Source organism: Enoplosus armatus, chromosome 12, assembly GCF_043641665.1.
Source record: "Enoplosus armatus isolate fEnoArm2 chromosome 12, fEnoArm2.hap1, whole genome shotgun sequence".
NCBI classification, from domain to species: Eukaryota; Metazoa; Chordata; class Actinopteri; order Centrarchiformes; family Enoplosidae; genus Enoplosus; species Enoplosus armatus.
The window spans coordinates 12,560,799-12,573,932 of NC_092191.1; the positions used below are offsets into that span (position 1 = coordinate 12,560,799).

General features: G+C 41.0%; 2 protein-coding genes across 2 annotated transcripts; one reads left to right on the plus strand and one right to left on the minus strand.

Moving 5' to 3' along the window:
• Positions 1-168: 168 nt before the first annotated feature.
• Positions 169-4,055, plus strand: ankrd2 (ankyrin repeat domain 2 (stretch responsive muscle)). Its single transcript, XM_070916125.1, has 8 exons — positions 169-246; positions 2,154-2,300; positions 2,418-2,525; positions 2,606-2,704; positions 2,845-2,943; positions 3,075-3,173; positions 3,267-3,365; positions 3,924-4,055. Exons 1-8 carry the CDS (start codon positions 169-171, stop codon positions 4,053-4,055), a joined length of 861 nt encoding a protein of 286 aa, XP_070772226.1.
• A 3,938-nt stretch (positions 4,056-7,993) lies between these two features.
• morn4 (MORN repeat containing 4) lies at positions 7,994-10,231 on the minus strand. Its single transcript, XM_070916587.1, has 4 exons — positions 10,165-10,231; positions 8,427-8,541; positions 8,230-8,339; positions 7,994-8,142 (listed from the first exon to the last, which is right to left on the minus strand). The coding sequence occupies exons 1-4, from the start codon at positions 10,229-10,231 to the stop codon at positions 7,994-7,996; spliced, it is 441 nt and encodes a 146-aa protein (XP_070772688.1).
• Positions 10,232-13,134: the final 2,903 nt, after the last annotated feature.

The window sequence follows — 13,134 nt, forward strand, 5'->3', positions numbered from 1 at the left end:
AGGCATTCCAGCCAGGAAGTCACTGGGCTTGCAGCACTTCTGTATAAAGTAACACACAGTCAGCCAGGTCATACCGCCGCTTTCCTTTTCCTTTACTTACAGAGTTTACAGATTATTAGTTAATGTTACTTTGACTGCTGTTTTTCTTTCATTATCTTTGTCCACTTTATGCAAACAGAGATGGAAGAGGTTGTGCAATGGGCAGCCAATGTGATGGATAAAACAGGAATAGAAAAGAAAGCGCAGGTAGGTGAGAGAAATATTAATGTTTCCAAACGTTTGTGATGGTTGTCCATTAATATCGCTGTATTTTACATTAAGTATGGCTCCTAGAATAATCAGCAGACTGTATATAATACTTAATGTTGCTATATCAATTTGAAAAGCCCTGATTGGAGAAAACATGCAAATATGTATTTTATGTGAAGATGTGCGTTAATGAACAGTTATGTCCTAGAAAATATATCAGCATTGAAGTTAAGCCCCGAACATGAAGAGAAAATAGCTGTCAGCCTACTTCAACATCCATTTGCAGATACAGCGAAAAACAGACCCACGCATGCAAATCAAGAGTCATTATGTCAGTAGATATGAAACTGGCTGATTTTCTTTTCTCTCCTAATGTGTTTGCCTTGAGTGAAGTTGCATGAAACTTACTAGAGTTTCAGAAAATCCTGTTTTAGTGAAGGGATTTTTTTTTTTTTTACATGAAGTTCAGTTAACAGAAAAAGCTCCTGTTCAATACACAAACATGATGTTTCTGTTTGCTCCAATAGTGAACTTTGTGCATTAAGACACTTGAGAAAAGTTATCAAAACTGAATGTTTTATTTCCTGACGCCATGCAAATGGACTTTTACTCTTTATCTCTGAAATTATCTGATATTTTTCCACAGATTCAGATTGGTTTTTATTCCTTTTATGTGCACCAAATAAAATAATGAGCTGTCAAAAGAGGTTATTATGGTCAATAATTGTTGACATATCTCCTGCAATTCTTTCAAATTAAAAAAGGTAAAAATGAATATATGTCTGGCAATCAAAAGTTCTATGCACAATAGACAAAAGAATGCACCAACAATCAATATAATAATGTTATTTTAGTTTGATAAAATAAGTCACATAAAAGAATACAGAGTATTGGATTATTATTTGGCACATTGCACATGTTCTATATACTGTGAACATTCACACTGTCACAACTGTGTACGCAGGGTAGCAGGACACACTGGGAATAGGACCTAAATGCAGACACAAGGGCAGAACAGATGCAGGTTTATTATCAAAACCTGGGGGACAAAGACTTACAGGATGGTGAAGCAAGCAGTGGTCAAAACCAGGAAAGCAGTCCAAAAAGACAAACAAAACCAACAAGGAGCAGGCAGGAATCAAAATCCAAATAACAATCCAAAAGTCCAAAAAGTAAGTCCAAAAAACAATGGGAACACTGGGAACACTGGCAACACTTGGGAAACAGGGAGCCAAGACAGGTAACACACAGCAATAACATACAACAAACTGGCACTGGAGAGATGGAAACACACAGACTGAATACAGAAGCCAGGTGAGGATAATGAGAGGCAGGTGAAACTTATCAGGGCAGGAAGTGAAGTTGACCAAAACGAGAGGAGAGTGAAATAAGAAAATAAAACAGGAAACATGAAACATAAATGATAAAGCTTTTTGCATTTAAAAAACAAATATTTTTCACTTTCATATATTTTTAATATTTTTTAACTTACATTTCTATTTTGTAGTTATGATTCTTGACTTGTAGTAGTTCTTTTTCTTTTCTTTTACTATGTTCATTTTGACCGTTAGGCACCAAAATACCAAGGAAAATTCCTTATATGTGAAAACCTACTTGGCAATAATCCCATTTCGGGGTCCCATCCACACAAAGACATGTTCCTTTGAACTCAATATCATTGATAAATGATATAAAAACGTATCAGCAGCATATGAGAGGGAGTTTATTGGGGACGTTACTTTTGTTAAGGCCGAGCCTAGCTTGCACTATGCTGTGAATTTATTTTGACATTAACACTACCACCACCAGCTCTCAACACCCCTTAGCCTACTTGGCACATCTACTTTACAAGCCAATAATACTTCTCTCATCTAGGTTTTATTACTGTTTCTGTCATTTTCCAGGCAGAGGAGAGAGTGAAGAGGATCTCCTCAGACCTACGCTGTGAGATTTTGGACCTGAGTGGAGGAGAGAATCTCACAGAGCTGTGCAAAAGGAAAAAGAAGATCAAGAAAGCATATTCACCCAGAATGTCTGTGGAAACCCCTGTGGTGAGCCACAGTTTTCAGAAACCTTATCTTCATGTGCACAACAGATATATAAAAATTGAATCTCTGTCTGTCTCCTGCCATCTGTGTTTCTATGTGTGTGTGTTTCTGTGTGGACAGATAGGGCCTCAGGATACTGCAGAGTTCATGAATGCAGCCAGTCAAGGCAAACTGAATGTGATAGACAAGTATTTGGCTGATGGCGGGAGCCCTGATGTCCATGATGAGGTGTGCTCTCCCTGTGTGACAGTAAAAAAGATACGATTACAACAAACTATGTCTACTTACAATATATTTAAATTTTCCAGTTGAAGAGGACGGCGCTACATCGTGCCTCTCTGGAAGGACACACTGCAGTTGTCCAGATGCTTTTAGAAAAAGGAGCTGATATCAACTTTAAAGATCAAGTAAGAAGTGTGAGCACATTGCTTGTTTGTAAAGATGATGATGAGATTGGGCGAGATTATCTTCACACACTAAAGCTCCAGCCTCTGGTGGCCTGAAGTCAGAACTATTAATAGGATAGGGCCCTCCTACTGTGTTTCAGCTGGGCTCCAGGGCTGTACACTGGGCCTGCAGAGGGGGAAGCCTGGGAGCTGTCAAAACCCTGAAGAGCCACGGGGCTGACCTGAACGTTAGAGATAAGGTGCATGTGCTTTTTATTTGTGCCGGATACTGTAGGTCTCAGACTGATATACAGTTAGTCCTTTATGTGTTTGAATGTGGATTTGCATACAAATAACCCAGTCACAGTGTATGTCAATGTCCACATTGCAGTTGTACAGCACTCCTCTGCATGTGGCCACAAGAACTGGCCACACTGCCATTGTGGAGTACCTGCTGTCCTGTGGTGCCAAAGTCAACTCCAGGGACAGGGTAGGCAGCAGCGCAGCAGTGTCTTCCACTTCAGTGTTTCATCAGCTCTATTATTTGTTTCTGTCATTAATTTAAAAAAAAATCTGCTCTCAGGAAGGGGACACAGCCCTGCATGATGCTGTGCGTCTCAACAGATACAAGATAGTGAAGCTGCTCATAGTTGCAGGGGCTGACACAAAAATAAAAAATCATGTGAGTTTTTCCACCCTATGTGCATGTCTGCTTTAGTTTGAGGATGATTTCAAAGGAATAGTTTGACATTTTGCTAAATACGCTTATGACCTTTTTTCCCCTGAGATCTGAAGAGCAGCCAGTTAGGTTAGCTTAGCATAAAGACTGGAAAATGTTATAACCCAAATTTTTTTAATCCGTATAAAAACCAAAGAGATATGTGTTATGAGGAGATATGTGCCGGACTATTTCTGAGAAACATCCTGGAGTCCTGTTAGTTGGTGGCAACTGGTCCCCGCCAAGAAACTGTCCAGCACACAACCCCACCCGTAAAATGCTGCTGATAAGCTGCTGCCTGCTGGCTGTAGCCTCGTACAGACGAGAGTGGTATCGATCTTAGCATCTCACTCTCAACAAGAAAGCGAATAAGCATATTTCCCAAAATGTCAAACTGTTCCTTTACAGGATACTTATTGATTGCATACAGTGCAAGAGGCTAACATGCTGTGGCTCATATTTCAACACTATACACACACATGAACCCACCCGAACAAGCTGACAGTGTGAACTGTGTTACAGGAGGGAGTGACAGCTGTGCAGCAGGTAAAACAATGGCAGTTTGACATCATGGAGACCCTGCGGAGACTGGAGAAGCTGAGGGAGGTGGGACTGGTGCCGCCTGAAAACACCTCAAGGGAGAGGAGTGAATAGTGCAAAAGCTGTGCATCTACTCATACAGCATATTCTTTATAATGTGGCTTTTCTATGACCCATCTGTCTCAGGTTCAAAAAACATTCTGTAATTCCACTTCGGGTCTGTGTACATCATCTGTCACCAACAAAATCTGCCTTTCTGAGGCATGGCTATTAAACCTCTGAGATTGGTCTGAACTCTGACACTAGAAAATGTCAGCTTGGATGTGATGGATTCAAAATGATATGCTTATCTCAAAACAAGGAGACAAAAACATTTGAATGAGGAAACAACGCTGAATTTCTCAAACCTTTTGCCAAGCTTTTGCTTTTGATCTTCGCTTCCAAAGGGCTTTATGATCTCAGGAGCACTCTCATGGATGTTTCACATCCGATTTGTGATGCCTTTGGAAGTGGAATAATATTAATAGATAGTGCTGTGCAGAAGCTGCGTTTGAATATACATCAAGAGGCCTCTGTTTTATCGAGGCGACAGACAAGGCCAGAGCACACAGTAGCACTGTGTTTGAGACGTCAGCTGACGATAGCAGAGATGGCTGGTATGCCCCCGCTAAAGTCAGGGATTCAAGGGGAGCTCAGTGGACATATTTTCCTTCTATCATCAGTGGCTCAAATGTTCCTGGGGGAGGTTGGTCATTCACACCAGGGAAACCAGCAGCTTGCTCCCCTGTGTACAATGTAGTTGCACAGTTAGTTATTACACATACAGCCATTTTGTTCCACACATACTGTGTTACTGCTGTATTTATCATAATGTGAATGCAAAATGCTGTTTTGAAAAGCAGTTGCAGTTACTGTCTTTTGTTAAATACCAATGTGTTCATGGTAGACAACTCATCAGATACACTATCAGCCACACACAATATTTCCTTTTCCAAGCAAGGCGGTGTAACTGTCAGGGACTTTAGTGGGGACACATGTACATGTACAATACAACAAGGTTATGCGTGAAAGTGATATCATTTATTTTGTCAACCTGACCCTAAAAGAGATATTACAGCATATCAATGTAATATGCAGAAAGAAAAACAGACTCTCCCCCTCTTAAATCTGTTGGACTCATGTTCTACAGCTTTAGTTCTGTCGTTTTCAATTCCATGTGAACTACAAACAGTATGCAGTTGTGCTGTGCTGTTGCTGAGGGCTGGAGTGGTGTAGCCGTGGTGGAGACGGGGGATGGGAAATCTGGAGGCTTTGTGCTGTCGAGCAGCCAAAAACCAGAGGAACCTGTTTACCCATGAAATGGTTAAACTTCCTCCTACTGCTGCAAGTGTTTTGTGTACATTTGCAGCCTTTGTGTTAGAACACCAGAAATGGCTGCAAACTCATCTAAAAATGAACATTGTCATTTTACTTTGTCCCAGTACAATGCTGTGATATCCAATGAAAAACATGTTTCTTTTTAAACACAAGGCTTTATTAAACATATCTACTGTTTACCACCTATGTGATACAGACTCAGACCTATTCCAGGAGAATGAGAGGATACTGTGGAGTAGTTTTCTCTCAAAGCAACATTATATTGTTACTGAAAAAAAGGTAACCATGGCAATGATATTTTCCAGGCAGGTGACAGTCTGGACAGGCACGCTTTTAAAGCACCATTTGTTTCCAGTTGGAAATGGATGTGGGATTCTCCACTCAGGCAGGGGTGTGTAGGTAAAGAAGGCTTGAGCGGGAGTCGTCTCCAACGTAGCGGAAAGCAAAAAATACTATTACATGATCTGAAATACAGGATATTGCACACTTTGCACACACAGCAAACATTAAAGTATCATTGTGTGCTTGTAGATAGTGGTACTGACGCATGCACAAATCTGTTTTTGTGTCTAATGTTATCTTCAGTCTTTCTGATTGTACTGTGCAGCACACACTGTCGTACCAAAGCAAGCAACAGTATAGACTCATGATATTGAGTATTGATTTTTTTCTTTTCCCTCATAGAATATAACAACAATGAAAATCAGTATCTGCAATAATCCAGGCTAGGATCAGGAATATTTACAACAGAATCTAATATCAATTCCCTGTTTAATCTTCGGTCCTTTTGTTTTTCTTGCGCACAAAAGCCCCAGGTGGATTTATCCTTATTGATTCATCTTCAACGTTCAGCTGTAAGAAATAAAACACGTAACTCCTGCTGACTGTTCCAAGCTTCCTTACCTATAATATCACCTGATTGTCTTTGGTTGAAGTTCTATGTAGGCAACCCTAGACAAGCCACATCTACGAATGCTTTGTAAGGCCTATTAACTGTTCAAGTACACTGAATTAATCTGTAATCACAGAATAGCTGTGATTGGCTATAATGGTTAACAACACATACAACACCTCAAAATTCTCAACTACATTTCCTTAAATAACTCAGTAACACCATTTTCTCTTAATTCATTTCAAAGGTCACAACAAACAATAAGTGACAATGAATATCTATACACCTCACAGAAAAAAACACATACATTACAATTACATACTCTTAAATACATATCTGATTTATAAATTATTTCATTCAGCTGCCTCAATTAAGATCTTCATCCCTAATTTAATGCATTTAATTAGGATTACTTATCAACTTTGAGGATGTCAAGTCATCCAAGTCTTTCAGGTTTTACAGGGGGCAACATGAGAGAATTATCCAGCTGAGTTAAATCTCCTCTCCAATGATTTCCACTGGGAGAGGGAGGTTTATTGGAGAGATGAGACCTGCTGGACTTGTGAGTGATGGGAGTAGAAACTCAGCACCAGCTTAGCAACGTGTCTCTCAGAGTGAAGGTCTATCTTCAAACAGACCTCAAATTCATTAGGATGACAGACACCATAGGGCAAATGATGATGCAGAGGAGAAGGGAAGGAGAGGGCACTGTGCGTCATCTAATTTTCAGATGCACACCACTGAACTACACTCTTGTACCAAAGTGTCTTTAAGGCAAACGTGAATACTGACCCTCTAAAAGGAGAAACACCAGTGACAAAATGCATTCCTTGAAAGAGAGAGTTTGCAGCAGAACTGTTAATTGAGATGAGATTTTAAAGGTACCCTGTGGAGTGTTTTGTAAACACACAAAAGTTTATATTCACTGTGTGTGTCTTTGAGGCCTGACAAATGTGTTGAATGCATTTCCTTCCCTATAAAACATTTGTTAAGCCAATTTTTTTTGAATATTCTTAATTGTGCATTGTTTAGATCCATGTTTTCTGGCTTGCAGTCTTCTGGTTTTGAAGGCAATCTGCTACGTTTCTTGGGCCACCAGCAACTGTCCATCAGCATAATACCGTGAAACCATCTGCAAGAAAGTGTGCCACGTCGGCCACATGCTTGCGTGCATGCTTCCTCATGATAAAAACAAAACGGGAACCCACTTTTAAAAACATTGCTCCACAGCTCTACCAGTGATCAAAAACTCAACGGGGTACCTTTAAGTATCACTCAGTAGTAATGGATTGCAGCATTTTTAAATTGAATTTATCTCATTAGTGGCTAAAGTCTTCGACATACAGACTTACTTTACACTTCCTCCTAATGCAGGAGGGGAAAAAAAAACTTTAAAGTACAAGATGTGCAATAACATGGTAAGAAGAGGTATCCCATATTCAGTTGTTTGATTTATGAAAGCTACCTGTTCTAGAGAAAAAACACTAAGACACTGTTTATGAGTGCAAGAGGGAAAACATTTGGTGTTAACATGACTTGTGAAGTTAAAGGTGTGCTTCATGATGTTGTGCATTTCAAGTCAGCCATTGATTGCATGTGCATTCCAAGCCACTGTGAAGGCTAAGCAAGGAAGATGCAGAAAAATAGAAAAGAAAGTGATGGTGAAAAAAAGAGCGAAAGACACCGAGAGAAGAGCTGGAGGGGAGTATACGAGTACACATCCCTGAGGTCCTCCTGGAAGGTGCTGGAACCCTGACCGTGTCTCCTCCAGGGTCCATGACAGTCAAAGCGTGAGGCTGCGAGCATTGGAGGCTGAAGCATGCGCACGCTGCACCACTCCTGGACACTTCTCTCTCTTCTGCAGCTTGTGGTTTTGAAACAAGCCCTCGTTTCGTGGGACACCATGAGCTCCATCTGGGAAAGTCAATAGCCCTGGAGGCACAGACACAGGACACTATGACCAACCACAGATATTGACATCCTGATGGACAAACTATTCCAGTGGTGAAACAGACTTACCATATCCCTCAACCCGTCCATCTTTGAATTCTCCTTCAAACTTCATGCCATCGTATCGGCTGAAGACTCCAGTGCCTTGAAACTTTCCATGTGCAAATTCTCCTTCATACCTGATATGGTGAAAAGAGAGCAGGGTGTCATGTGTAACTTTTGACTGAGGACTTGCTTTCTTTTTGCGCTCACTCGTGCTCACACACCTGGATCCATCTGTAAAGAGCAGTACACCAGAGCCATGGAAGAGTCCATTCTCAAACTGGCCGGTGTAGCAGGTTCCATCCTGAAACTTGAGCTGGCCAACACCGTGCCTCCGACCTGGAAAGTCGCACACCATCAGAGTGAGTAATGGCTCAAACTTCAAACAGATGATGGAAACACAAGAAATCCTGTCGAGGCAAACGGCCTTGACAGGAGATCTTGATACCATTTGCCACTGCACATTTTATCTACATGGGTGTCATCATGCCTCATCTAACCACTTAGCCTCTTATGGATTACTCTGTCGTAATAGTGTGTAACATATCACTTGGTATTGTCGAGCCACTACATATGTCACATGAGTCAGTACGTGCTCGGATTTAAGTATCCTCCCCCCTCTCTGTCAGCTAAAGGTTTACTACTGAATTAGGAGACCCATCTGCCTCCTGCGCGGTGGGAATTACAGCACTCTAATCCGGCAGATTTTTTAGCAGGGATTTCTACTTTAGGATCCAGACTGTGAAAACAGTCAAGGAATGTACTTGCATTCCCCTCCTAGTGGCCTATGATCCACTACTGAAGCTTATAATCATGTCACAGGGCACACGTCTACAAGTTTCTGGACAACTACTACAACTGACTTACACCCGTAATTGCCACACTGGAAAAGTGGGCAATGATGCCTTTTTTAAGGGGCGAAGGAATACACCAGTTAAAAAGGTGTGGACAGTGTTTTACCTAAAAGCAAAATGCCCTGGATGGTCTTGCTCCTAGTATTTCGATTAATTTGGCTTCTCAACCGCCGCTGATAGAGGACTCTCTAAGATTTCCAAAACAGGTCCAAAGTCTAATCCAGAAGATTTGACAAAGCCAGAGCTGGTAAATCTGTCTCTGTTCGTCATGGGTTGCCAATGCTAGCTAATTGGGATTTGATTAAATAGCTTGAGCTCGCATGTCACAAGCATCACTGTATGTGTATGCGGGAGAGAGTTAAAGCAGTGCAAGCATCCTCATCTCTTTGCCACAGGTGAAAAATTTTACTTTTTAGTACACAGATGTCGATGCAGAATCATGACCAGAAGATACTTCCTGCTAGCTCCTCTAATATAATAACATTACAAATGACTCTAGGATAAAAATAATAATAGAAAAATAATATGGTACTAATAACACTAGTTTGTTATGTGTAGCCATAAGTTTCCATATGAGGACAATTGTAAACACCTGCTCTTATCCAGAACTGATGATTTAATGAGCATCAAGCCCATGCTGAGAGAGTGCTGTTACCTTAGCTGATGTTTGTTAAATATGGTCACAATTTACCTGCATGTGTGCATCAGACCATATTTTAAATACTAGAAATATACTGTATGAATGAAGCTGAAATTATGTACAGGTATATGTGGAAAAGATCATTCCTTTTGAAAAGTAAAAACATGTGCAAAGAAAGCTTAATTAATATTCATATTTTGGGGTAATACAGGTAATGTGTTCAGTGCATACCAACATTCACATGTTAAATCCAAACTTTGTCACTGAATGCATTTTCCCAGTCTGTCAGTGTCTCACTATTCCCTTTCCCTCATCTAATAACTAACACAATGACACCTTGGAGAAACATTATGTGAACTAGATGTACAGCACAGAAGGGAAAAGCGAAAGCTTGTCTCGTCTCTGTGGCTAAATTGGTGATGCCTGCACACAAACTTTATTTAAAAAAGAGAAGCAGGTCTGTCTTGCCTTCTTTCCACTCGCCGTGGTACTCTTCCCCACTGGCATAGGTGAAAGATCCTCTGGTCAGAGTCATGTCACCCCTGTTCACAACACACAAACACACTCATTGGCAACAGAGCTCAAGGACACATCTATATTGGTGACCAGCAATTTACATAAAAAAAACTAAGAACTTGAGATGCTTTCAGATTGAGAGGGGCATCTGTTAGTCTCTTCCAGCTCTGAGTTGCTGTTCTTTAGCTGACCATGACCTCTGACCTCACTGTGCAGGGAAGCAAGTGGAGAGGAAATTCTCCCTAATAGGATTATGACTCCCTCTATCCATGAAACAGAGGGAGTAGCTGTCTCTTTAGGACGTATTGTATATCTTTTGCTCGTGTAATTCTCAAGTCCAGCTGGGTGTTCATGTTACAATGGTAAAGAAAGCAAGAATACTTGTGGTGTTTAGAACAAACACACTCTTAAAGGTAAAGGTAATTTGGCATTACCTTTAATCAGTTAAATGAGTAAAGACAAAGAAAATCATTCATTAGGCTCAGTACCATACAGCCTGATGTAACCAGTATTTGATTTTCTTTAGTTATAGTACCAAACACCATGAATAAATTAAGTTTCAGGATTATTTTTCAGGACACGGAGCTTTCACAATTAAATAGCTGAAGCAGGTTTTTTCTCTGTCTTCAGATTGGGTGGAAATTATTGTCTTGGTGTAAGTGCATGTCCCTGTAGTTGAACTTTATTCAAATCAAAGGATAAAGACAAGTTACACCAGATCCTTTACTTGTAAACCCAAGAAGTCTGTTTAATGCCCGGTGTATGTAGGTGGTGGTGATGCTGTTGTAAGCCCAGTTAGAAAGCACACATGGGCGAAACGCCTTCTGTATATGAATAGGCTGGAAAACGTGACTGTAGCATGACTGCAGATATAAACAAAAGCTTATCGCATTGTGACCATTTCAAAATATTGTTTAGTAGCTCTCTTGCTTTCAAACAAATGACAGTGTTGTACAGAATGGCAGTCAGGTGTTATTTTACCCATGCCGTCGCCATTGAATGAATAATTCATCCCCTCACACCAAGACTGAAACACTCGTTATTGTAAATATCCAGTTGAATATGTTTCAGTATGTTTCGATAACTGCAGCCTTTACATGCATGTTGCAGAATAGGCTATCGCTATAATAACAAGCCTATGTAAATCGACTGTAACCTAGAGAAACACAACTATAAGCGAAAAGCCACGACACCTATCAACGCTATCATTTACCTGGACGCTACGTTTGTCGTCTCTGAAGCATGGAAACCACAGTACAAGAGCGGAGGGGCGTGAAAATATGAAAACACCGGCTGAGAAACGTATGCCGCATTCAGGTGCTCCTCGTAAACTCCTACATCCAAGAGTCAAGAAGGACATTCACATGGGTTTCAGGTGCACTGACTTGGTTACAAAATGAATGACAAATTAATCTGCGGCAAAAGCCTTGTGACAAAAGTGACCGTTGTTTTATTTTAGAAATTGGGAGGGACGGCTGCGTCATAGCAGCAACGTGAAAATTGCGTTATGTCTTCCTATATAATCAAATGAATACGTCACATTCTTTGACTTGCTTCTCTTCGACCCATAAAGACTCAACTTAACAACATGTGCAGCAACATATCCCCTCTCTACATGCCATGTTTACATTTGTTGACGTTCATGTACGCTTTAGCTCAGATTCCAATAATTTCGATAACACTTGAAGACAACATTGCAGCCTGACCGCCGCGCTGTTTCATTGCATGACTGTTGTTGGCTCTCATTGAAAACTTTCTCTGATTGGACTAGTGTGCTACAGCTTGGAGACTGTGGTAGACATATTTATGAAAGGCTGTTGGGCATTTTACTGAAGCTTCTTGGAGTAGCCATCAGTTTATTTGGCTGTAGTCCAGCCTACATCATGTATAATATGTAGGTCATAGACTGCATATAAAGTACAGAATTTAGTGAACTATAAATAAAGATGTTATCTTTAATACTACTACAACCACCACTACAACTACTAATATATATCATTATTGGTATATCATTATTATTATTATTATTATTATTATTATTATGATTATAATGGTGTTGTCTTCTCATAAAAGACTTATGCAGTCAGGGATTCAGCTAATGTTTCTCACAGTACATTAGGTTTTTCTCCCTCAAACACAATTGCATTTTATCTTAAGTCAGACAAAACGTCTTAAATAGCATACTTGCCCAGATAGCATTTACTCTACAGGTGCATAGGGCTGACCAGGCTAGCCTACTGTTTAAATGCTCATGTCTGAAAAGCTACTAGGCCTATAGATTGTTGGTGTTCCTGAAAATCCAATTAAGGCACCAGTTGAATCTCGACTTAGGCATAATAACTAATAGCCAGGCCAGATTAACCTGCAAGGGGGCCCAGGGGTAAAAATGAGCCGTAGGCCCCTATCAACCCCTCAAACTTATTTCAGTTGTAAGTCGCTGCGCCGATCAGCTGTCTCCGGTGTTCACGGACATCTTCAACACCTCACTGGAGACATGCCACGTGCCAGCCTGCTTCAAGGCCTCCACCATCATCCCCGTCCCCAAAAAAACAGGGCCCACAGGATTAAATGACTACAGACCCGTCACCCTGCCCTCTGTGGTCATGAAATCATCTGAACGCCTGGTCCTGTCCCACCTCAAATCCATCACAGACTCTCTGCTGGACCCCCTGCAGTTCGCCTACAGAGCCAACAGGTCTGTAGACAACGCCGTCAACCTGGCTCTACACTTCATCCTCCAGCACCTGGACTCCGCAGGATCCTACGCCAGGATCCTGTTTGTGGACTTCAGCTCTGCCTTCAACACGATCGTCCCAGCTCTTCTTCAGGACAAGCTCTCCCAGCTGAACATGCCTGACCCCGCCTGCAGGTGGATCACAGATTTCCTGTCTGACAGGAAGCAGCACGTGAAGCTGGGGAAAC